The following is a 25327-nucleotide window of genomic DNA, read 5'->3' as shown; positions in this document are numbered from 1 at the left end:
TCTGGTCAGGGCACATACCTACCTTGGTTGTGGGTTCGATACATGATTGAGGTGCATATGGGAGGCAAATGGATTGATGTTTCTCTCTCTCTCTCTCTCTCTCTCCCTCTTCTTCTCTAAAATCAACAAAGACATAACCTAGCATGAGGATTAAAAAAACAACAACATGCCCTGACCAGTTTGGCTCAGTGGATAGAGCGTCGGCCTGCGGACTCAAGGGTCCCGGGTTCGATTCCAGTCAAGGGCATGTGCCTTGGTTGCAGGCACATCCCCATTGGGGGGCGTGCAGGAGGCAGCTGATCGATGTTTCTAACTCTCTAACCCTTTCCCTTCCTCTCTGTAAAAAATCAATAAAATATATTTAAAAAAACAAACAAACAAACAAAAACAACGGAAAACTACTTTCCTGGAACAGGAAGAGGCTTAGCTGAGCCATCTAAGGTAACAAAACATACCACTGCTCAGGGTCATTTATTGGAGTCCACAGATGTCAACCTACCAGTCAGCGCCCAGCAAAAGCTTAAGCTAGAAATGCCCCATAGTCTAGAGCAGGCCGTGAATGAAAGAGCCTCGGGTAGCTCCGCAAAGTTCCAAGGGAGAAGGGTGTCTGAGGTCCTCAGGAGAGGAGAGTAGGCCCCTAGATAGCAAAGGACACCCAGCAGAGACAGGCAGGGAGAGTCTTCCACACACACAGCCGTACAGGTTACAGTCACCTACCCCCTGCTTCCGGGCCCTCCTCCTGCTCTTCTTCTTCATCGCCCTCGTTTTTGTAAAAAGACTCCCACCCCGACATGTTGGTAACGGGTCACTAGATGGAAGAAAGTTAAGTTCAGTATCGAACAAATTTAAACCTAAAAATATCAATTCCTTTGAGATCTGTTCTAAGGGCCGGTGGTTACTCGTGCGGAATGTGGACGCTGGATCCTGCTGCCTAGAGAGCTCTCGGTCCCCGAGACCCAGGGGTGAGTGGGCATCATTCCAGCAGCCTCGCCTTCCTTATCCCTGAAGGCGGGGGCTCAGTGTGGCCACTCTGATGGATGTGAACGTTCCGTTCCACCATGGGCACCATCGGGACTTGAGGGATTCCCGCCCCCAAATCTCCCTCAAGTCCTCAGCCGGCCCTGCCCAGTGGAGTCTCAAGTGCAGGCGGGCCTCCAAGGCCGCGCGCGTGCCACCTGCCCCGGGAGGCGGGAGCGGGAACCAGAGGCTGTCTCTACACTCGGGCCGCACACCACTGGCCGACACAGCCCTGCAGCCAGGCGAGGGGGACCCGGCCAACCCGCCAGCAACACGCACACGCGGAAGCTGCCCGCCTACCTCGAGCTCAAGGAAGAGGTCGACTTGGGCTGAAGGTGGAGCGCCGGTCTGCGCGGTCTCTCTTCCAATCAACGCCCTACGTCATCACGCACAGTGCGTACTTTTCCTGTCAAATGACACGCCCACTCCCACAAGCTGCTTTTCCTACCAGTCTCTAAGGCACACCACCCTCTCCGCGAAAGCCCCGCCCCCTCCAGCGAAGCCCCGCCCCCTCCGCCGGTCAGGATGGCGTGCACATGCGCCGAAGCGCGTCCCGCCCCTGGCCCTCTTCCGCGAGGACCCCGCTCGTCCCGGCTCTGTCACCTCACAGTAGTCGTTGCCGGTGGCGGGCGGGGAGCGCGAGCGGCGTGGGGCTGCGAGCAGAGCAGGACCGCCTCTTCCCCGCCCTTCAGGCCGGGCCCGGGCTCGGTCCCCCCGCGCTCCTTCCGCTCCCCTCCCCGGTGGGTACGGGAAGGTCTCGGCCGCTGCCGGGTGCCAGAGGGGCTTCGTGGCCGCGGCCGCCACGGGTCCCGATGGAGCCGTCGAACCTCTATCCGGTGAAGCTCTACGTGTACGACCTGTCCAAGGGCCTGGCCCGGCGGCTCAGCCCCATCATGCTGGGTGAGGGCGCCGGCAGTGGGCGGGAAGGGGGGCCGGCCGGCCGAGCTGCGGAGGCCTGGGCCGAGGCTCAGGGGGCGCCGGAGGGCCCAGAGGATGGAGAAAAGCCCGAGCAGAGAAGGGCGGGGTCGGGTTTGGGCCCCTGGGCCCCACGCTCCGTTTGAGTCCAGGGGGCAGGGATGGAGAGGACTCACGCCCTTCCTCATCCCTTCCGAGCCCCTGCGCTGGGAGGTGGGGCGAGCCGACGCTGCAGCGGGTGGGTTCCCTGCCTCGCCTGGCGAGCCCTCCAGCTCCGTCCTCGGAGCGGAGGTGAGATGCCTGCCGCGTGGTGCCCCTCGCGGAGAAGGGACACTGCGGAGACCCGCGGGTGCCCTCGGAGGGCCTGTCCTCCTGCCGAAAGGAAGCTCTTCCCGCCGCCTCTCGGGCGGGTGGGGAGAGAAAGCTAGAGCCGCACAGGCACCGGCCGTAGCCCATCCCGCCATAGAGAGGAAGTCAGGTCCACTGCAGCCCCGATGGTAAGAAAGCGATTCCGGGGGCGGGCTGGACGCTGTGGTGCCGGGGGGATGAGTAAGGGGAGTATCTCAGTTGTGCTCCATTAAACAGCGCCACTGCCAGCCGAGAAAATCAGTGTAAATCAAACTTCATTATAACCCAAATACCAAAATGAGATGGTCAGGTTTGGGATTTCAGGTGGTAACCGGGCAGGAAAGGGTTCCAGGAATTGAAAATTGAACAGCTTTTGGCAACACCTATTTGAATGACTATTTTTTTCCTGGCTTATATGGAGACATTTAGAGAATGTGGGAGTTCATGTGCATAAGACGAGAGGGCAGAGGTCAAGTAAGCAAGGCCGCTTTTGAGGGCATCTTTTCAATATCCTTGAGTTTCTAATGTGTAATGGTGAGTCGAACTTAACCCCTTAACCTGGGGCATTGGGTGGTTCCTATAGTCAGCTTCGCCTCAGAACCACCCGGGGTGCGTGTGAAAAATACAAAGACACCTTCATTTTCAACATACTTTGTTAAATGGGAATTGAAAAAAAAACACCAAAGTTAGAACAGTTCTTTAAATATGCAACTGTGTGTTTAAAGCAAAGGATATAGATATACTTGCTTAGGCAAATAATTATCTGGAAGAATACAAGAGAAATTGGTAACAGTGATTGTCCAGTGTGTTTCCCTCCACGTCCCGCGTGGATTAGGTTTCGGGATCTGAAAAAGGAGCCGTACACAAATGAGAGAGAAAAGAGACGAGACAATTTGGAAATGTTGGGGGACCAGGCAGGCAAGTCCAACTCAAGGAGAGGGACTTCCACTGATGCTCAGGCCGCTCCAACCTTTTATTGATCTGGGGTAGCCCTTAGGTAAGGAGATTTCAATGACACACAGGTTAGTTCATCAGCAGACAATTTCCAGAAATAGGCAGAATATCTAGTCAACAATAATCAACAAGGATTTACATAAGTATCTAAGGAATTAAGTGAACTAAGGTGGGGATGATGCTTCAGCTACCATTATCTAGATTAACTGGGTGGTGCACAGCTCCGACCTTTGCTAGGGCTTCAAAGGTCACTAGCTTTTGGGGGTCTCTACTCTTCTCTGCTAGTGAAGACGATAGATAGTTTCCGACAAGTGATAACTTAAGGAAACGTGAACTTGAAGCAGGAAGGCAAAAGTGAAAGGGAGACTTGGCTATAACTTTTTTGTACCTTTTGAATTGTATACTACATACATATATTATCTATTTAAAATAACAAAGTTTTAAATACATAAATTCTAGAGCCTCATTACACAAGTACCAAATAAGACTTTTCTGGAGTTTTGATCCAAAATTTTGTATTTAAAAAAAAAAAAAAATGTTTTTATTGACTTCATAGAGAGGAAAAAAAAAACATTGATGAAAGAGCAATATCAATTGGCCGCCTCCCACACATTTCCCCAGACACAGCTTCTACTGGGGATGGAGCCCACAACCCAGGCATGTGCCCTGACTGGAACCAACCAGCGCCCTCCTGGTGCATGGGAAAATGCACAGAGAGGTCACTGGTTGGATTCTTCCCGGTCAGGGCACATGCCTAGGTTTCCCGACTTGATCCCTCCCTGGTAGGGGCCGGTCAGGAGCAGCCCATCAATGTTTCTCTCTTGCATTGTTGTTTCTATCCTTCTCCCTCCCTCTCTCTCTAAAATCAATAAAAAACATTTTTTTTATTATATATATTTCTTTATTGATTTCAGAGAGGAAGGGAAAAGGAGAGAGAGATAGAAACATCAATGATGAGAATCATTGATCGGCTGCCTCCTGCACACCCCCCACTGGGGATCGAGCCCACAACCCAGGCATGTGCCCTTGGCCGAAATCGAACCTGGGACCCATCAGTCCACAGGCTGACGCTCTATCCACTGAGCCAAGCCGGCTAGGGCAATAAAAAACATTTTTAATATACTTTTATTGATTTCAGAGAGGAAGGGAGAGAAACATCAATGATGAAAGAATAATTGGTCGGCTGCCTCTTGCTTGCCCCTTATTGGGGATCGAGCTCCCAACCCAGGCATGTGCTCTGACCAGGAATCAAACCCTGATCTCCTGGTTCATAGATCGATGCTCACACTGACTGGGCAATAAAAACATATTTTAAAAAAATAAAATAAAAAGCTCCTCAGATAATATATGTAGCTGATCAATTATTAGACAGACATTGGGCCTAGATTGTTAAAATTACTAAGGCAGCTCTGGCCAGGTGGCTCAGTTGGTTAGAGCATTGTCCCATGCTCCAGAAGGTCGCTGGTTAGATTCCCAGTTAGGGCACACACCTAGGTTTCAGATTCAATCCTGGCTCGGGGCATGTACATGTATGGGAAACAACTGATTAAAGTTTCTCATCTCCCCTCTCCTCCTTCCCCCCCTCTCCCTTCCTCTCTCTCTAAAAAATTAGTAAACATATACAAGGGTGAAGATTAAATAAAAAAGATTAGTAAGGCAAACCTGAAAGCAAAACTGACAAAGTCACTTGGGGAGGGTGCTAGTTTCGAAGAGATTGCATCAGTCAAATTCTAAATAAACTTCTTGGAGTAGAGCCATTTGGTTAGTTTGATCATAGTGAAGCATTAAATAGTTCCTAGACCCAAAAATAAAAGCCTCTCCCTTTATAATGTTTGTTGTTTTTTCTATTACCTAATAGTTATTGATTTTAGCTGAAAGGGGCCTTACAGATCATTGCTTCATAATTCATTCAGCAGGTATTTATTGAGTGCCTACTACATGCCATTTCTATGTTAAACTTAACTAAGGATGACAAAATCAACAAAGATATTCTGTCATCATGGAGCTATTTAGTAAGAAGACATTAAAAATAAATAAGCAAATAAAATAATTAAAAATTGTGATAAGTGCTGGGCTGTGCAGGAAGCAAACTGGGTGCTGAGAAAGACATAAGGAGACCTACTTTAAGGGTTATCGGGAATAGTGACTTTTTTTTTTTCTTTTTTATTATTGACTTTTTTTGGGGGCGGGGGAGGAGAGAGAGAGAGAGGGAGAGAAAGAAACATTGATTTGTTGTTCCACTTATTGATGCACTCACTGGTTGATTCTTGTATGTGCCTTGACTGGGGATCGAACCTGCAACCTTGGCATGTCAGGACGATGCTCTAACCAGCTGAGCCACCGGCCAGGTGGGAGTAGTGACTTTTTAAGTTGGGAATTTAACAATGAGGAAGAAGTAGCCAAATTTAATGATCTCTCGCTCTCTCTTTTCACCTTTTTTTCCATTTTGCTTTTATGCCTTTTACAAAAGTAATGAAGACAAGGGTTATCAAAGCTAACAGTCAATACTTTCTAGATTTGAACACTTAGGAGAAATGGGCATTGCCTTACTGGTTCATCCCATCCAGACATCACTAACCTTAAAGTTGGGTATGTTCTAGTTCTATTAATAGCCATATATTGATTTCCCATTCGTAAATATATATGAACCACTAGAAAATCAATTTGTTTCCTGACTTCTAGGAGCATATTAATACCTAGCTTCTATTGAAAGCTTACCATGTGCCAGACCCTTTTTTCTGAGAACTTTGCCTGTGTTATAATCCTCACCACGATTTTTGTGAGATGTGTCCTGTTATTACCTCCAATTTTCAGTTGAGGCAGAGCTGGGTTATGAGCACAGGCACACTGACTTCCAGAGCTCATGTTCTCAGTTGCTTTATTATATCACCTCTGTGTGATGTTTTCCCTTATAATTGATGCAAAGTCGGTACCTTGTTCATGTTTGTAAAGGCATCTTTGGCCAAGCATTTCATTTGAATGAGATAAAAAATCTGGGCTCAATGTGTATATGCCATTCATAATCATCGATCTATGATCATCCCTCTTTAGCTTTAATTTTCCCAAACTAAATTATTGTGACCTCATCTCAGTGCCCTCTTATTCTTATGGCAGTTCCTCATTATAAGACCTCCCATCTAGCCCTAGCCAGTTTGCTCAGTGATTAGAGCATCTACATGCTGACGGAAAGGTCTTGGGTTCAATTACGGTCAAGGGCACATACCTCTGTTGCAGATTCAATCCCCAGCCCCCGCACTTGTGGGAGGCAACCCGTGGATGTGTCTCACATGGATGCTTCTGTTTCTCCTCCTCCCTTCCATGGTCTTTCTAAAAATATCAATGAAAAAAAAATTTTCCGGTGAGGATTAACAACAATAAAAAGACCCCATCTAGCTCTGTGACAGCCATGGTTGGAATAAAGCCCAATGTAATTCTCTCCTGAGACATGTCGACTAGACAATACCCTGTCTCCTAGTTTCCAGTCCCCTAGAATGCTTTCCATGAAGGTATTCCTGTCCCACAGTTCCGCAATCACCATGAAAATGATCCCAAAACTATCCTTAGTGTTCTTTTTTTTTTAATATATATATTTTATTGATTTTTTTACAGAGAGGAAGGGAGAGGGATAGAGAGCTAGAAACATCGATCAGCTGGCTCCTGCACACCCCCCACTGAGTCCGAAGGCCAACGCTCTATCCACTGAGCCAAACTGGTTAAGGCTATCCTTAGTTTTTTCTAATCGAGCAGATGGCCTGATTATACCTTTTTCCCCACAGTCATCATTCACCTAAGATAATTAGCTATTATAATTTAGCTATTATTATCAGTTCCCCCTCTTAATCATTTTGGCTGCTCTTTATTTTTTTTATTTTTTTAAATATATTTTATTGATTTTTACAGAGAGGAAGGGAGAGGGATAGAGAGTTAAAAACATCGATGAGAGAGAAACATCGATCAGCTGCCTCCTGCACACCCCACACTGGGGATGTGCCCGCAACCAAGGTACATGCCCTTGACTGGAATCAAACCTGGGACCTTTCAGTCCGAAGGCCGACACTCTATCCACTGAGCCAAACCAGTCAGGGCTTGGCTGCTCTTTAAATTTCTTGACTTTTCTATGCTAAAGTACAAACAGATAAATACAGAGGGCGTGGATTTTTTAAATTATAGTAAAAGGTACTTTATATTTGTTGATTGTTTTTGTACAGCCACATATCCTGAGGTCACATTTATTTTTCTTTACAAGCCTATCTTAAAGTTGTTCTCAAGTTTAAAGACAGGGATGTGGGGGCGGAATATATATATATATATATATATATATATATATATATATATATATATATATTAATGAAAGACATGAACTCTGCCTCCCAGGAGTTCATTTTAGTAAAAATAATGCATGTATGCATGCAGCAGCATAAAAGAGATTATGATTAGATGCCAAAATCATCTGGGAGTGAGTGGTGAAGCAATTATCATAAGCCTTGAAAGAAGGGAGAAGGCATGGTGCGCTGGATGTGTCAGAGAGAACAGCAAGTACCTTGAGCTCCTGGAGTGCAGACTCTGTCTCATTTCTCTGTGTGTCCCCAGTGGCCAGTCAGAGCTTGTGCTCAATAAATATTATAGGAATGAGTGAGACTTGAAGATTACGTAGAATTTATTTGAAGCTGAGGGTTTTTTTAATGTTTTGATGCCATCTATTGTGTTTTGTTTTAGATTATTATTATTCATTGTGTAAACTTTTTTATAACCAGCTAATGAATTAATTTAGTGATCATGCAATTTCTTTATGGCAAAAGGAAAATGGATGTGGCTTACAAGGCCCTTTGTGATCTAGCTCCTGCTTTTCCTTCTACCCTCACCTGAACATGCTGATGTGATCCTTTCTCAGCTGGGTTCCACAGGAGAATTAAGCCCTACGGAAGAGGATCTGAGGGACTGTTTTCTCATTCTCCCAATAGCAACCAAGTGTTGAAGGGCTGCTATACCCCCTGCCAGGGATACTTCCCCCATCTCTTGGCCTGGCTAACTTCTACTCAGGTCTCACCTAAAATGTCACTTCCTCCAGGAAACTTTCCCTGAACCCCAGCCCCCAAATCTTGGTGATGTGTCCCTATTGTATGCTGATAACATCCTCTATTCTCCTTTGATAACATTCATCATCCTATTTTATAATTGCTTGTTTTCTCATCTATGTCCACACCCACCCCAACTGGACTGGAAGCCTCATTGGGGCAGGAACTCTCAATTGTATCTCTGGAGTCTCACAGTGCTTGGTGCTCAATAAATACAAACTGAGAAGAATAAACTGATTTTTTTAAGTTACCATTAACCCCTTCATATTGCTGGTAATCTGGCAAATGACTGAGCCAGCCAGCAGATGAAAACACTGTCAGTTAAAAACACTTTGACACTGCCCAGAATCCAGCTATGAACCAGGAGGTCACAGTTCAATTCCCATTCAGGGCACATGCCTGAGTTCTGGGTTCAATCCCCATGGTGGAGGCATGCAGGAGACAGCCGATGAATGATTCTCATCATTGATGTTTCTACCTCTCTCCCTCTCCCTTCCTCTCTGAAATCAACAAAAATATATATTTTTTTAAACCAACACTTTGTCACTGGGGCTACATTTGATTTGCACATGGAACCTGTCACCATCATCCATGTTATACTTATTAATAGACATTTATTTAGCACCAGCAGTATACCAGCTGCTGGTCTTGAGCACGTCTTACAACTAGCATGTATATCTATCTGAACAAGCTCCATCTATCTTAATTGATGAGGAAGTAGATGGAATATTTTCTTCTTGACTCTTTTTTTTTTTTAATCCTCATCTGAGGATATTTTTTCCATTGATTTTTAGAGAAAATGGGAGGGAGGGGGAAAGAGAGAGAGAAAAATGTTGATGTGAAAGAGACACATCAATCAGTTGTCTCCTGCATGCTCCCTGACCGGGGTTGGGGATCAAACCTGCAACCCAGGTACATGCCCTTGACTGGGAATCAAACCCTAGACCCTTCAGTGCGTGGGCTAATAATGCTCTAACCACTGAGACACTGGCCAGGGCTCTTCTTGACTTTTATATATTCACTTTATTCTTACCATCAGTGGAAGGCTGACTAATGCGGGCCTCACTTTTTTGTTATTCATGATGAAAAACAAGGCTGATATCCATATCTTCCATTTGTTTTCATGTGCATAATTCATAGGCCTCAAAATCAAACCTGGAAATGCTAACAAGCTTGGAAACATGCAGTCATCTGACCCACCTGCTCTCCAGCTTGCTGAGGAAATCCTAGTGGGAAAATAATCTGCTTTCTGTAATGTGCTGATATCCACTGAGCCTACTTCATTGTCCCAAAATGGCCTGTGCCCTAATTCGGTCTCAAACCACCACCTCCTCCTCCCACCCCAGTCTAGCCAAAAACATTTAAGGATCAGTCCAGCCCCACTTCCCGTTGCCTGTCACCCTATGCAGGAGGCCATTCTCTTCCTCCTGAGAGCAGGATGCCAAGTGGCTACCGTTTCTGTCTGAGCTGCTCCAACAAGTACATCATCCTAGCGTGCTTTTCCTCGTTTTCATGCTGGGCAAACCATGGGTCCTTAATAAATGTCGATAAATATTTGCCCTACACTAACTACCTTGTATAGATGTGTGAGAATAAGGATAACTATGAAGCACTTTAAATTAAGAAAATATATAAATCTACTCAGCCAATTTTAAATGTTCTTTTTGGCTCCACATGTTTGGCAGATGGATTAATAAATGAAAGAATGGATAAGAGGATTTTTTTTTATACTCCCAATCACCATTCTATGAATGGATGAGATCTTGAATGTTCCTTGATGTATTTGAATAAGGAGGATGTGTCATGTCCAGCTTACAGGCAAATTTAGTGATCGATACAGAGACTGACGATCAAAAGAATAAAGTAGGGTTTGTATCGTTCAACTTTTGAATTGTTTTCAAGTATTAAATAACTGACGGTGATCTCTGAGGCCCCTCTCCAAAACTCCATTCTTTTAGTAAGTCTGGGTTAGAACTAATGTGTCTGTCCAGCTGTCTTCCTGGGTCATTGAGCATGGGCATCAGAGAGGGCAGTAGCAGACTCAGAGTGCAGTATGCCAAGGTTGTAACGTCATTTGAATAACAAGCCAGGGCAGTTAAAATTGGGGTTAAGAACTTTGGCCTCAATAGCACTGGTTGTGTCAACCAACAGGGCTGACAACAGAACACCTCATCTCAACAGATGGGTGTGCAGCATCTCTCTTGCAGGTGCTTTGCTAGGTGCCAGAATTACAAAGATGCATAAGAAACTGCCCTTGTCTTTGAGACAATTGTAATCTGATGGGGAGAAAGACAAAAATAGGTAGTTTCCATACCAAAGTGCTATGAGAGCAGCCATAACAATCTCAAACTCTAGAGCATGAAAGAAATGAGTTAGTCTTTTTTAGGCAAGTGTTATATGCCAGGCACTGTGATGGGCATATTTCATGTGTCTTCTTTAATCTTGGAAATGTTATAAGATAGACACTATTATGTGTGTGTTTAGCAGAATAGCACGCTGAGGTTTAAGCAGCACTGGCCAGTAGAACTTTGTGCAGTGATGAAATGTTCTATGTCTGCTCTGTCCTCTCACTAACCAGTAGCCATGTGGCTGTTGAGTACTTGAAATGTGGTACAACTGTGAACAGAACTTGTTCTCTTTTCCCCCCATTGTAATAGTCACATAGTCAGTGGCTACTATATTGGACAGCTTGGTTCAATAGCAAAGTTCTCAACTTCTACAGGTTTTATGTGATTTGTCCTCTATTACCTCTGCTCATCTCCTAGTTTTCTTCTCCTCACCCACCCACTCCACTCTAGCCACACTGGCCTCCTTAAGGTCCCTCAGTATGCCTGGCCGGTCCCACCTCTGCATAACTCCTTCCCTTGTCTCCTTCAAGTCTTTGCTCAAGTGTCCCCTTCTCCAAGAGGCCCACCCTGGCTATCCCTGAAACTCCCAGTCTCCCTTACCCTGTTCTTAACTTTTCTATATACTCATTATTGCTAACATATTATGATACTGTTTATTAATATTTATTACTGAAGGCCTGGTGCACGAATCCGTGCACTGGTGGGGTCCCTCGGATTGGGCTGAAACCGGCAGTCCAACATCCCCCAAGGGGTCCTGGAGTGTGAGAGGGTACTCTGCAAAGTTGCTGTCACTCGGCAGCTCCTGCATTGAGCATCTGCCCCCTGGTGGACAGTGCACATCATAGCTACCGGCCGGTCGTCGGATCATAGTGGTCACATAGCAGTCTGGGACCCCTTGGGAGATAACGACCTGCTGGCTTAGGCCTGTTCCCGGGTGGCAGAGGGCAGGCCCAATCCCTAGGTGCAGCCCCTGGTCGGGCTCAGAACAGGGCTGATTGGGGAGTTGGGGCACCGCCCCCTGTCATGCACAGAGCAGGGCGGATTGGGAGGTTGCGATGCCACCCTCAGTCACGCTCAGGGTAGGGCTGATTGGGGGGTTGGGGCACCGCCCCCTATCACACTCAAGGGAGGGTCGATGGGGAGGTTGCGGTGCCACTCCCTGTGACGCACAGAGCAGGGCCAATCAGGAGGTTGAGGCACTGCCCCCTGTCACTCACAGAGCAGGGCCCATCAGGGGGGTTGGGGCTCCGTACTCTGCAGGGCCAATCAGGGGGTTGGGGCTCCGTACCGCCATGCACAGAGCAGGGCCCATCAGGGGGTTGAGGAACTCCCCCCTGTCACGCACAGAGCAGGGCCAATCAGGGGGTTGGGGAGCTCCCCCCTGTCACTCACAGAGTAGGGCCGATAGGGGAGTTAGGGCACCGCCCCCTGTCACACACATAGCAGGACGGATCAGGGGGTTGGGGCACCGCCACTGTCACACTCAGGGCAGGGCCAATGGGGAGGTTATGGCTCAACCCCATCACACACAGAGCAGGGCCCTTGTAGGGGCGGGGTTGGGGCACCACCCTCTATCACCCACAGAGCAGGGCCAATCAGGGGGTTGGGGCGCCGCCACTGTCACACTCAGGGCAGGGCCAATGGGGAGGTTATGGCTCTACCCTGTCACACACAGAGCAGGGCCTGGGTGGGGTGGGGGGCGGTTGGGGCGCCACACCCTGTCACACACAGAGCCACAGGGCGATCAGGGGGTTTGGGTGCTGCACCCTGTCACGCTGATCCGGTGCCAGGAGGCCTCGCTGCTCCGCTGATCCTGGTGCTGGGAGGCATATTACCCTTTTACTATATAGGATAGAGGCCTGGGCCGGCTGGTTTGCCCTGAAGGGTGTCCTGGATCAGGGTGGGGGTCCCCACTGGGGTGCCTGGCCAGTCTGGGTGAGAAGCTGAGGGCTGCTTTCAGGCTGGCAATTGACTGAAGCTCTCAACCACTCCTTTTTTTCTTTTTTTTTTTTATTCTGGGCCAGCTTTAGCTCTGGCTCTAGCTCTGAGGCTTCCGCTGCTATAATCAAAATAACGTATAACTCTAGCTCTGAGATCCCGGCTGGCTGAAAGCTGGTTTCTGGTGTTTTGTTTAGCTTCTATATTTGCAACATAGTTTCTTAGAGTTGTAGCTCAGAGGCCGGCAAGTCAGGCGGGGAACGCTGCAGTCTGCAGTCACTGGAGCAAGCAAGCCTCATGTTCGCTTCCAGCTGCCTGGCTGCCGGCCGCCATCTTGGCTGACAGTTAATTTGCATAAGGATATGCTGATTAGCCAATGGGAAGGGTAGCAGTCGTACGCTAATTACCATGTTTCTCTTTTATTAGTGTAGATTACTTATTGGCTGTCCCCTCCCCATCCCATAAGGTCCATGAAAATGTGTCTTCTTTGTTTATGATGTATCCCTAGTGCCAAGAATAGTGCCTGAAATATAGTAATCATATGGTAAACATTAGTTCACTTAGAGAACTGGTGGGATTCAGGCATGACTTGTCCACACCAGAACCTGTATTCTTAGTCACTACACTATACTTCTCTCTCTCTCTCTCTCTCTCTCTCTCTTTATTTTTGTAAGAGAACATTTATTTGGTAAATTACAGAGGTAGAAGAAGTAATTCCTAGAAGAAATGGGTTTAGGAAATGAGTTATGGGAGTAAAGGAAGGGCCCTTGGAGCTTGGGAATGAGGAAGCTAAGGGTAATGTGCCTGGGGAGAGGGAGGAAGAGAGAGAGTGAAGGGAAAGGCACGGGTGTGCTCCCAGGAGGGAGAGCGCTATACTTTCTCTTAAGAGTGTGGTGTTCCTCTAGAAGTGAATGAGAGCAGGAACAGGAAAAAAAAAAGCAGTGTCCTGCCCTGGCCGGTTTCTCAGTGGTTAGAGCGTTGGCCTGAGGACAAAAAGACACATTCCTGGTCAAGAGCACCTAGGTTGCAAGTTTAATCCCTGGCCCCATGGGGCTCCAGCAGGAGGCAACCAATCTATGTCTCTCTCATGTCGATGTTTCTCTCTCTCTCTCTCTCTCTCTCTCTCCCTCTTTCTCTCTCCTCCGACTCCCTCTTTCCCTCTCCTTCCTCCCTCCCTTTCAATCTGTCTAAAAAATCAATGGAAAAAATATCCTTGGTTGAGGATTTTTAAAAAAAAGTGTCCCTAATCTGTCCAAATTCACTGCATTATTACATGTCTTCAAGGAAATAAACAGCAAATTGCTGCCGTTTAGACAACAAGCTGTGTTATAAATGACAGTCCAGAAGAGCACATCATCAGCTCTATTTAAAATAAACGTTCATCTCTCCATTTCACACATAGTAAACACGGAGGAGACTTAGTGGTCTTCTAGAGTCAGCTGGAAGAGATAAGAATCCAAGCCAGTTTACCTTATAGCCCAGTAAGCCAGGATTTGAAGATACTTGTCCTAACTGGGTTACCCCCCTCCCCCCCGCCCCCTTTGGCATCCAATCTGTTTCTGATCCACCCCTGGGATTTCAGCTCAATTTGGAGAAGGCAGAGCCTGCCCCACAGTCTGTAGGGGCTGCCCCGGAACCGCCAGGCGGGAACCCCTCTGCCATTTGTGCTTGTGTCGCCAAAACAGCAGATCTCTCAGTGGAGAGCAGACTGGCCCATTTTCCTTCATATTTCATTTAGCCTTGCAGCACTAACAGCAAAGAATGAAATGTTATGTGTAAAGTAGAGCATTTCATATTAATTTGCTGGTGAAATCTGTTCTTAGATCTTACCCACCAATCCTGAAGTCAAATTTCACTTTTCTTTTGGAGGTTTTTACCCTTTTTCCCGAGGAGGGCATTATGCCTAATAATGGTCTCCGTTTATCAAACTTCTATGTACCACACACTGTGATGCTTTTATACATTATTATTCTTGACCAAACAGCTCTGAGAGTTTGAGTAAACTTGCCTAAGATCCATGACTAGCAAGAGGAAAAGCTCAGATCTGAACCTATTGTACTCTTAACCTCCTCTGATGACACTACACTGAGCCATCAGTATGTTAGTTATCCTGAGGGGGCCATGGTTTCTTTCCCATTTAAAACATTTTCTTAAAGGGACAATCAATATATTCCATTTATTTCCTAGGTAAATTCCATAATTGTGTATGTTGCACAAAGAGAGAAACATAAGCATATCACCTCTCTTTCCACACAATGCTTGGAGTTTCACCCTGTAGAAAGTCACAGGCAAGCATGGAAAGTAACAGTTAGCAATCAGTAAGCAGTTAATGTGAAATTATAACCAAAGGCAAGTGGTGTTGATAATGTTCTCACATCTGTCACTGCCCTGCCTTCTCATCCTTAGCACTGTTGTATCTCCCATGGACTATGGCAAAGACTTCCTCACTCGAGCCTGCTCTCTCCATGCTCTTTCATCCAATTCATCTTCTCTACCTGTAGTTGTCTTTTCAAAACGTGGGTCTGATTAAGGCACTGTGCTGCCTGACAACCGTCAGCGCCCCCACCAGCCCAGCCCCACCGTGCAGGATGGCCCTCAGTCCAGGCTTGCCCTCCTTTGCCTACTCCCTTGCTGGCCACTTGTCCTCTTATCACCATCACTGTACCCTTCGCTCTACCCTGCAAGACCTCAGTCTCTTTGACAGCTGTGCGTTTGCACATGCTGCTGCTCCCTGTGGCAGAAGCATCCATCCCTGCCCCCCGTTCGCTGGTTGAATTGCAGCGTACAAAGCTCGTTCTTTATCTTTATTATAGGTAGCACCTTATTTTTACCACATTATAAAGTCTGTCAACATGTTGTAATTATGTGTGTCTCTTTCCATTTGACTTTGGGATCCTTAAAGGCAGGACAGTGATCTGTTCATATTTGCGTGTGGGTACCTGACATCATTTCTGGCATCTAGAGATATAGACTACATTTACATTGACTATTTAGTGGATGGCATTTGCAGTTTTGCTCTTTCATTTCTGAAGGATTTTATCTCAGTGAAGAAGTGGACAATAGCTTTTCTATACTATTGTTTTACTATAGTCTCAATATGACTAATTAAAGAGGCAAAGTTGAAAGTTGAATTGACCCCAAAGGGGGAAGAAAAGCAGATATACAATTGGAGTACATCTATACCAGGGTTTTTATCTTGCATTCTGATGGATTCTGGTCACTTTTCAACTTAGCATGACATACCTGTGTCAGGACCTAAGGACCTTATTGGAGGAGAATTGCATTCCCAGAAAGTCCCTGCAGAGGTGGATAGTGGGTTTCTCTGGGTTTGAGTGATGATCTGGATTTACTCAGCTGGGAGGCCGTGTAGTCTAGTCCCCAGTGGCTAAATCTCTTCTTTTCTCCACAGGGAAACAACTGGAAGGCATCTGGTAAGTTGGGTGGGATCCTTACGTTGACTGGTTTACGAAACAAAGCTGAACCTGTGCACTTCAGGTTCCAGTCTGTGGTTCCAGCTTAAAACCCAGCTCTGCGTCATAAATCTTCAAGTTGTAACTCAGTGGTTCTCAGCCAGGGATTCTTTTGCCCCCCTCCCCCCGCCCCCCTTTCCCCCACATTGGGCATTGCCCGGAGACATTTTTGGTGGGTGGGTGGAGGCCAGGGATGCTGCTGTCACATCCTACAGTGCACAGGACAGCCCACAACAAAGAATTACTCAGCCACAACTGGCAGTGGTGCTGAGATTGAGAAACCCTGCCCTAAAGAAAGGCAGAGAGATGTCCTGCCCACCCCTCACCAAGGTTTCTAACTACAGAAGTCTGAAGGTCCCACAAGTCTGTCTTAAATCACACCTACTTTGATCTCTCACTGCTGGACCCATCCCTGTCAGACAACAAGACGGTGGCTGAGCTCTCAGCTCCACTCATGAGGAAGCCATAGGTCAGTATTCAGTCTTGACTCCTAGACCCTCCTGACATTGGATTGATAGAATGGCCCTTTGCTTTGTTTGACTCAAACCAAGTAATATGAACCTCTTCACCTGAAATAGGTCCACCCTTCACACCATCTGGTCCTTCCATCAGCATGGTCCAGGTGCACTGCTCCTGTTAGTTTAAAAAGCCCGGGAACACACCTTGGTCTGCAGTCTTTATTTCAGTAATTGATTTGTTAATACCAAGGTGAATCTCTAGGGACTCCCCTCTGCTTACATGGTTCTCAGCTGGGGTCAATTCCGAGACATTTGGTAATGTCTGGAGACATGTTTGGTTGTCACAACTGAGGGGAGGGGATGCTGCTGGCATCCAGTGGGTGGAGGCCAGGATGCTGCTACACATCCTGCACTGCACAGGCCAGCCCCCAGTCAAGAACTGTCCAGCCCCAAATGTCAATAGTGCCAGAGTTGGGAACCCTCACCTGTGGTGTTTATCTTGCCTTTGGTTGGTTTTATAAGGCTGTTGACCACAGTCCTATCCGTGGGCAGAAATGATTCTCAGTGCAGTGTGGTGATTGCTTTTTCTCAGATGGTTTTAAGTTTTCTGGCTTATTCTATCTCCTCTCTGCATTGCAGGCACACCTCCATAGTTGTACACAAGGATGAGTTCTTCTTTGGCAGCGGTGGGATCTCCAGCTGTCCCCCGGTGAGTGACCCTCCCCAGCCCTGTCCTGCAGTCTCAGGTTCCTGGGGATTCCCAGAGACCAGGAACTCGGCTGCTACTCTCTGTGTTCTCGCCCTGGCCCAGTGCACGTAGGCCTGTGGCATCGCTTCTCGCAACTGCCTGAAGGCTCAGCTCAAGAGAACCCTCCCCAGGCCCTCCGGCCAGTTGCTGTGCTCTCTGCTCCCATGGCACTTTTGGGTCCCTCTCTGTCACACTAAGCGTGCTGTGGTGAAATGAGCTGTTCCTGGGGCTCCACAGGAACTATGTGAGCTCTTGGGGAGCCGAGACTGTGCCTCACTCTCCTGTCCCGTGACCAGCTCCGTGCCCGGCTCACAGCATGAGCTCAGCCAACGTGAAGCCGAATATGCGGGCTCTAAGAGGTAAAGTGAGTTGCCCAAAGTTACATGGCCAGTGCGTGGCAGCAGTACTTAAACAGGCCTGTGACTCTAAAGCCCATGCCGTTTTCCAAAAAATTCCTGTTTGAACTAGCCAGGGTTGTCCCAGGAGGTGCTCAAACCACATAGCCATTCATTTTGATACTCATAAATGGGAAGTCATTCTTGATTTCTTCTCACTGGCCCCTCACCTATAACAAATCCTTCATTACGCCCAGTCAATTCTACCTTGTAAATGTGTCTTGAATCAGCCTTTCTCTCCTCACCTATCCCCTTTTCTCCAGGGCTTTCACCTAATCCAGGCCACACTCATATCCAGCCTGGACCACAGCAATGCATCTACTCTTCTTCATCAGTCAGTTCTCCCCACGGGAAGCAAAGTGACCTTTTCCAAATGGAAATCTGATTGTGGCATCCCCCTGCCACAAAACTCTACCCATTATTCTTGTAATAAAAACCAGAAAGCTCGCCCTGGCTGGTTTGGCTCAGTGGATAGAGCGTCGGCCTGCGGACTGAGGGGTCCCAGATTTGATTCCAGCCAAGGGCACATGCCTGGGTTGTGGGCTCAATCCCCAGTGGGGGGCGTGCAGGAGGCAAGCCAATCAGTGATTCTCTCTCATCATTGATGTTTCTCTCTCCCCCTCTCCTTCCCTCTCTAAAATCAATAAAATATATTTTTAAAAAAACAAAAACAAAAAAACCCAGAAAGCTCGGCGTGACCTCCAGGGCTCTAACTGGTCTCAGGCTGCCTCTCGGGGCGGCCTCTTTTCAAGTCATGCCCTTGCCCAACCCCTCTCCTTACTCCTGGAACACACCTTCAAACCTCTCCACTGCCTTCAGCCCACTCCCCGATCTCTCACCTTGTTATGCTTCTCCATCCTTCAGATTTGAGCTCAGTGTCCCTAACCCTCGAATCTTCCTGACCCTTCAGACTGGGATGGTCCCCTGCCATATGTACTGACGGCATTCTGTAATTTTCCAGCAAGACCATTATTGCAACTCATAATAATACATTGGTTTATGGGATTTTTTGTCTGCCTTCCCCACTAGGCTATAAGCTCCCTGAGGGCAAGAAACTCATCTGTTTTGTTACATCATACCCCAGTGCCTAGCATAAGGCCCGTCACATAGTGAGTTCTCAATACGTATTTGTTATATGAGTGAATAATGGGGGAGGGGGGTCGAATAGTGACCTTTTCGTTTCTTACAACTCTGAGGTCATTTTTCTCTGGCTACCATGATTATCCTGCTCACCGTGCCCTCTCCAGTGCCTGGAACAATGTCAGGCACATAGTAGGTGCTCACTAGCTGTTGTATAAATTCATGGTCTTTGCAGGGAGCTTTGCTTTGGAGCGCGCTACCTTTTTCCCAGCTCATCCCCAGCACTGTCCCTCCCTCGCCCCCCAGTGATCCTGTTGCTTCCCCGTGGCTGGTTTTCCCACTGGGCCTCAGTCTTGCCCTTGGTCTACTGTGACAGTCTGTTAGCCCATGGCTGAGGGTTTTCTGTAGGCCTTTCAGGGGCCATTAACTCCCTTGCCTGGGGAACCCTATTAACATCATTGGATTATCCTCACCGATCATAAAAGAACTGAATTTTGAAATATTTGCCAGCCTGCCAGATTGCTCACAGTCCTTCACATTTTCCCTGTGTTCAAGGGACATCAAGTTTGTCACTAGAAACCCTGGCTGCTTACCTTTTGGACATGGGCATAGAAAGGTGGCCTGTCATGTGGGAGCCATTTCTAATTGTCCTGTTCTGCCCTCATGGTCAGGCAGTTTGGGGACGAAGGGAGATTCAGATTCTGGGTTCCTGTCTTTTTATCAGCTGAAGGAGTGGACAGCATCAGGAGTCTGACCTGCATGAGACTCAGCTTCCCAGGCCCCCACCAGAAACTAGAAGCCCAATTTCTTAGCCGTCTTTCTAGCACTGGCAATGGCAAATCTCCAGGAAGCTCTAAGCCATTGGAGCCCCGGTGCAAATAGGAAGTAACGTTCTTCATCTGCCCTAGGTGCTCTGAGAGTTAAAGTTGTCAGAACAGAGCATTTGTGGTCGTCCATGGAAAGGCACGTTAAAAAGTTCAATGGAAATGGTAATTTAATGACTCTCTTTGGGTTGGCTCTTTTAGGGAGGGACATTGCTTGGGCCCCCAGACTCTGTGGTTGATGTGGGGAGCACAGAAGTCACAGAAGAAATCTTTCTGGAGTACCTGTCCTCCCTGGGGGAGTCTCAGTTCCGGTGAGTGGAGACAGGGTGGTGGTTAGTGTGTCTGTCTCCCCACTAGATTATCACCCCCAGAGGGCAGCCACCAGTCCCATCCCCAGAGTCCTCAGCACCGGGCCTGGCCCAGCATTTGCTGAATAGACATGCAGAGGAGGCAGAAGAGCGCAGGCCTTCTGCTGAGACTTGGAGGAAGGACGGGCTAGTGATTCTTCCTGATTAAAATCAGCTGCTGCTATTCAGCAGCTCCTGTCCTCAGCTTCCACTGGCCAAGTGTTTTGTGCTGAAAATCAAAACCAAGGTTTGTAGAGGGGTTGGGATAAAATACAAACTCGAGCAGATTTTCTTTAAAGAAGCTTTTGTCGATTCAGTAACTGTTAAACTCCAACCCTAGAGCTCTGCTTTTGTGAAAGTAAAGATTGTCCTGAAATTGTAGAGGAGCCTCATGTTTATATCTCATCCTTCCCTTCAAAATCTGTTTCCAATGGTCCAGCGAGGCAAACAAGCAGCCCTCAAATTCAGCTGTGCTCCCCCTTCCATTACCTGGTTGAGCATTTCATACACTCGCTTGCTGGCTGCTCGCTCATGCCTGTGCTCCTTTCTCACAATGTGCAGAGGTGAGGCCTACAACCTCTTTGAACACAACTGTAACACCTTCAGCAATGAAGTGGCACAGTTCCTGACCGGGAGGAAGATCCCTTCCTACATCACTGACCTTCCCTCTGAAGTTCTCTCCACGTAAGTGCCCTCTGCCTCTGCCCTGCCTTGTAAGTCCCCATTCCCGGCCAGTGCCACTCCTCCGCCCAGGTCTGCCCTCTCCTGGTCTCGGCAGAGTCTTCCCAAGCCTGGTGGGCCCTGTCATGATGACAGCTTCGAACATGGAAGGCCACCGTTTTCTCTACTCACCGATGCACCCTTGTATTACCTTCACCCGACTTGGAGTTGGGCCATCTACCCTGGTCTGAGTGCAATCGCAGAACTTAGAAACCTACTTGTACAGAATCTGGCATCTGTCTTTCCCATTGCACACGAAGCGTGCCACTCCCCAGAAGTGCCCGCTTATAATGCAGTTTTAGATGGAGAAGCAGAGAGTAGGTCAGAGAATTCCGAGGGCGGCTTGTTGTTAGTCTTTCTTCCTCTGCACCATGAGCTCTTTGACGCCCTCAAAGACAACTTCCTAATTGCCCTCGTACCTTATGGGCCATCACCCAGGCACTGTCCCTAAAAGGACACACACCCACCCAAAGCCATCACACCCCTCCATTCCTTTGCTATTGACTGCGTTCAGGCAGCCTCTGCCCACTCCAGGGCCATGTCCATTTGTTGACTCTGACTCAGTTTCTCCTGAACTTGGGCCCTGTCTGACAGGGATCCCAGCAGGTTGAGCAGGCTCAGCAAGGGGACTGTTTTCACACCTGGGTAGGAACCCCTCAGGAAAAACTGCATCGGACGCGAGGCTGCTCTGTCCCAGCCCTGGCCCTGCCTTCCTTGGCGGGTATGTTCAACCACGCCGCCTTACTAAGGATCTAGGTTATGGGGCCCTGAGCAAGCTTTAGTAGCTGGAATGTTCTTGCTGTTATTATTTGATGGGTGGAGACTGAACTAAGGTTACTATTTTTCAGTTTCATCTGTTTCTGTTTGGAATACTTCATTCCCTTTGAATTTGGGGACAATTTTCCAAAATGGTAGTATCCCCTGAAGGAAAACAACCCCAGTAACTGAGATGTGTTGTGGACAACCTGTTGTAAGGTTGAGTAATCTTGGACAGTCTCTGACATCCGGTGTTTGCAGTTCCAGCCAAGCTCCTCTGAGAACAACCGGGGAGCCCTTTACAAAGTGGCATTAACACCTGGCAACCTGCATTTGTTGCATTTCCTGACTCTTCCTGTGTCCCTAGCAGAATCTCCTGACTTTTCCTTTTTCATGTCTTTTTTCCCCCTCAGCTTCCTCATTAAACTTTATTTTATCTTCTTTACCATGAAAATTAAAGATACAAGTACAGAAAGTACAAGAAGCTCTAGTTCCCTGTATGTGGCCAGCCTGTTCAAGCCATAGAACTAACCAGGACCTAGAGGCAAAGGTAGTGAGATGGTAGCATCTACTGGAGAGGGGACCCCAGGTGTCAAAATGCAGAGCAGGCTCCTTAGAGACCCCTCCCATGAAAAGCCAGGCGGGAGGCAGGTGGGAAGAAGAGATGAGGTAAGAGTGTCCTTCCCATATGGTGGTGACGCTGCACCTGTGGGGAGCTGGGCGTGCTGGCGGTCCACGAATCCACCTGAGCTCCTGTGTCTGCTTTCTCCGCAGCCCCTTCGGACAGGCCCTGCGGCCCCTCCTGGACTCCATCCAGATCCAGCCTCCTGGAGGGAGCACCATGGGCCGACCCAATGGTCAGAGCTAACAGGACTGCATGGGACCGCCCTGCCTCCCAGGGCTTTCCTTTTTAAACAAAACAAACCCGACCAGATTTCTATTTTATAATTTTACATCAGAGCTAACAACCAGGGGACAGCTTTTTAAATTTCCCAGGGAAGGAGATCATCAGGCTGCATGTAGGACAATGCTGCTAAGAACAGAACAAAATGCCATCCCTTTGAAAGTATTATACTAATTTATTAAGGCTGTCTTGTCTGTGCGTTCACTTGACGCTGCTTCCTAAGCGTCCTCCACGCTCGAGGAAAGGAGGGGGTTTGTTTAAGCAGGAAGTACAGTTTGGGGGAGCCCCAACCTAGAACCTCTTTCCAGAAAACACCCATGCTCTACCCAGGTTGCCACCTCCTGTGGGGATCCCGGTGAGTTTTACAACAGCCATGACCTGGAAGCAGTTCCTCACTAGTGTTTAAACGAACCAGAGGAGTTGGTGCACTGGAACCAGTTTCAGGATGACTCGCCCAACCTAAGTGAACACTTTAGCCACAGCTGTGTCACCTTCCCTCCTCTACCCCAAGCAGGCCATGGGGCCCGAGCTGGAGCCGCCAAAAGCCTCAGGATCGAGGGAGAGCGACAGGAAGTGTCAGGCAGAGAAAACAGGATAAAGCCATTCCTCCTTCCTCCCTAGACTGATGGCCAATCCTCAGACATCAATTTTGGAGAACCTGCCTTGCTGCCTACAGGCTGCTCTTCCTCAGCATAGCTGACCTGTTGTAATTAACGAGGGTCCGGCTGGAGCGGCAGAGACCCAGGCCCCCTGTCTGCAAGTCACATGTAATAACCTTATTACAGTCACCTCCCCACCCAGACCAGTGTGCAGTATTCAGCTGGGACCAAGGGGAATGATTCCCGGCTCCAGGAAATGTAGAAAGAATAATAATGCAGAGTCAAGGTGGCAAGAAACTTAAAGTTGTTTCTGATAGGAATTTGTGCATTATCCTAAATGTGTTGTGAAGACACATGTTTCCATCGTCATTTTGACTTTAAGGAAGCATGGTAGGGGGTGCGTGGCCATTTTCCTTATGAGCTGCTGCTGAGAGCTTATAGGCAGGGAACAATCTGGAAGTTTCTTATCCAGAGAGGCTTTCAGATTCCCTTTCTTCACTGCACCTCCCCTTAAGTTGGCTTTGGGGGAAGTGAGGGTGGAGGGAGGACTCGGCTGCCAGGTACCTGAGGCCCAGCTCCAGCATTGCCCCTCTTGCCCCTCCTCCTGCAACTTCTTAGACTTGAATTATGTTGTCTTTCCTGGGGTCTGGCCTGCAGCAGGTGCCTTTCTTTTCCAAAAAGCTGCTGCTCCCCTCTGGCCCCTCTCCTGTCTGTGCCATCCGCAGAGCAGTTGGCATCAGGGTCTCAGCTCAAGGAAAAGATGTTAGTCTGCCTTAGTGTTTGGCTGTGACCTGGCCAGCTGTGATGTCAAGTGACATTTTGGAACTTTTACGATGGGAGGCCAAACGAATGAGTGTTTAATTCTTCTCAAGACCCACTGATTTGCCAGAATGCGTGGCAGTGATCCACTAGAGCAGAGACTGGCAGGGACCCTTACTTAATGTTCACCGACTGGAGAATGGACCACAGGGCATGGCTTTCTCCCAGGAAGGCAGCACGTTGGCTCCTTCCCGCCTGGTGTCTCCTTTCCCAGCTGCCTGGCCCAGTCCTCCCTACCTACCAGGCTCTTCCTCCAACCTCTCCACACAGAGCTCCAGCCAGAGGGTGCTGGGCATCACAGCTCCTCTTCTCTCTCCTCCCCATCTCTTTCTCCTCCCACAGTCACCTCCAGACCCAGGGCTATACTGAAAAATGGCTCCCCTAAGAGACTTTGAGTCACTTGGTCCATTGAAAGTCCCCTTCATGCCCAGCAGCCATTTGTGCCAACGCCTGTGCCCTGGGGAGAGACAGAGGGATCAGTAAACCATCTTCTCAGAGCCCTGCAAGAAAGCAAGCTCTCCCTCCCCCACCCAAGTCCTACCAGCACTCACTTCGGAAGCCCAGGCTCAGACTCGGACCCCCCTCCCATTCTGTCTCCCAGCACCTCAGGAGCGTGTCCATTGTGCCCAGCTAGCTCCACACGGGCGTGCAGGGGTGACCAGAGTGACAAGGGAGCCACGTGTGTGATTGTGGTGCATAGTGGACACCTCCATAGCAGTCTGCTGGTTTAAAGGGACGGAAGGAGGTGGGATGAGACCGGCACCCCTCCCAGAAATAAAGCTTGTACCTTTGAGATTCCTTTTTGCCCTTGAAGTCAAACTAATAACTGTGTTTAGTACGGAGGTGTTTGCTGGTTTTCTTTGATGTTTTTTTCTAATGCAATAAACTCCCTCTGCCTGCTGCGTTTGTGTCAGGTGTGACGGTCCCGGTGAGCGTCCAACATGAAGCCCTGGCTTTTTTGTCTGTCTCCCTCTGAGCTTGACTTTGCTGAGTCTGGATGTTCCACCTTTGCTTGGTTGTAAGCTTTACAGATAAGAAGTGGTGAAAGCAGGAACGAGTGTATGACTTTCACCACTGATTTACAAAGATGGGGGGAGAACCCCGCTGAAAAAGCCAGGTAAGGTTACACTGCAGTGAGAGAGATGGGCACCAGGTGGCGCTGTACACCCCACAACTGCCCACAGCCAAACTAGGCTGACCTGGATACCACAGGTCACAAGACTATGCCCTGCTCCCCACACACCTCTACCCTTTCGTGGCCCCCAAAGAGTCCTCGGGGCAACGCATTTATCAAGGCGCTTCTCAAATTTATCCCCGGACCTCTCCAACCCCACACCTTCCTGCAAGAGCAGTTCCTATCACTGCAGGCGGTTTCCACCTCTGGCCTTAATTTACCATTTGCTGGACCTGAATTCTCCCCTCTCCACCTATCCTCAGAGCAGCCCCTCACCAGGTGCTAAGGGCCCAGCTTTAGCACTTCTCTGCAAAGCCTTTGCCCCCTCCACACACAGCTGCCCCTTCCCTCCTGCGGGTGCCTCCCAAACACTCCTGCCAGCTGGGGCAGGGCCTGGCTGTGGTCATCTGAGTGCCCAGCACCCAGCTCAGGGCCTGG

At 48.4% G+C, this 25327-nt stretch overlaps 2 protein-coding genes across 3 annotated transcripts in view; one reads left to right on the top strand and one right to left on the bottom strand.

Moving 5' to 3' along the window:
- Window positions 1-1390, bottom strand: part of XRCC6 (X-ray repair cross complementing 6) — a 28100-nt gene extending 26710 nt beyond the window's left edge. Inside the window, exons 1-2 of the mRNA XM_070411215.1 lie at window positions 1318-1390; window positions 718-808 (exon numbers count right to left, since the gene is read on the bottom strand). Of these exons, the coding sequence (XP_070267316.1) occupies window positions 718-793 (76 nt within the window). The 5' untranslated portion in view covers window positions 794-808; window positions 1318-1390. The remainder of the gene's footprint in view (window positions 1-717; window positions 809-1317) is intronic.
- A 196-nt stretch (window positions 1391-1586) lies between these two features.
- Window positions 1587-24617, top strand: DESI1 (desumoylating isopeptidase 1). 2 transcript variants are annotated; one of them, XM_070411214.1, is made up of 6 exons: window positions 1587-1917; window positions 16005-16026; window positions 17163-17232; window positions 19772-19881; window positions 20479-20601; window positions 22168-24617. In XM_070411214.1, exons 1-6 carry the CDS (start codon window positions 1830-1832, stop codon window positions 22259-22261), a joined length of 507 nt encoding a protein of 168 aa, XP_070267315.1. In that variant the 5' UTR covers window positions 1587-1829; the 3' UTR covers window positions 22262-24617. The 2 variants fall into 2 exon arrangements, with proteins under 2 accessions (XP_070267315.1, XP_070267314.1); XM_070411213.1 differs by lacking the exons at window positions 19772-19881; window positions 20479-20601; window positions 22168-24617 and adding an exon at window positions 17930-19550.
- Window positions 24618-25327: the final 710 nt, after the last annotated feature.

Source organism: Myotis yumanensis, unplaced genomic scaffold (assembly GCF_028538775.1).
Source record: "Myotis yumanensis isolate MYYU_CA2020_CCGP unplaced genomic scaffold, mMyoYum1.0.hap1 SCAF_3, whole genome shotgun sequence".
NCBI classification, from domain to species: Eukaryota; Metazoa; Chordata; class Mammalia; order Chiroptera; family Vespertilionidae; genus Myotis; species Myotis yumanensis.
This window is presented reverse-complemented; position numbering and strand designations above follow the sequence as displayed.

Excerpts from the sequence above, each read along its gene's own strand:
- DESI1 (XM_070411213.1), top strand. The coding sequence starts at position 1,830 with ATGGAGCCGTCGAACCTCTATCCGGTGAAGCTCTACGTGTACGACCTG. Across the intron at positions 1,918-16,004 it reads GCTCAGCCCCATCATGCTGG|GGAAACAACTGGAAGGCATC; the intron begins GTGAGGGCGCCG and ends TTTTCTCCACAG. Across the intron at positions 17,233-17,929 it reads GGATCTCCAGCTGTCCCCCG|GGCTTTCACCTAATCCAGGC; the intron begins GTGAGTGACCCT and ends CCTTTTCTCCAG.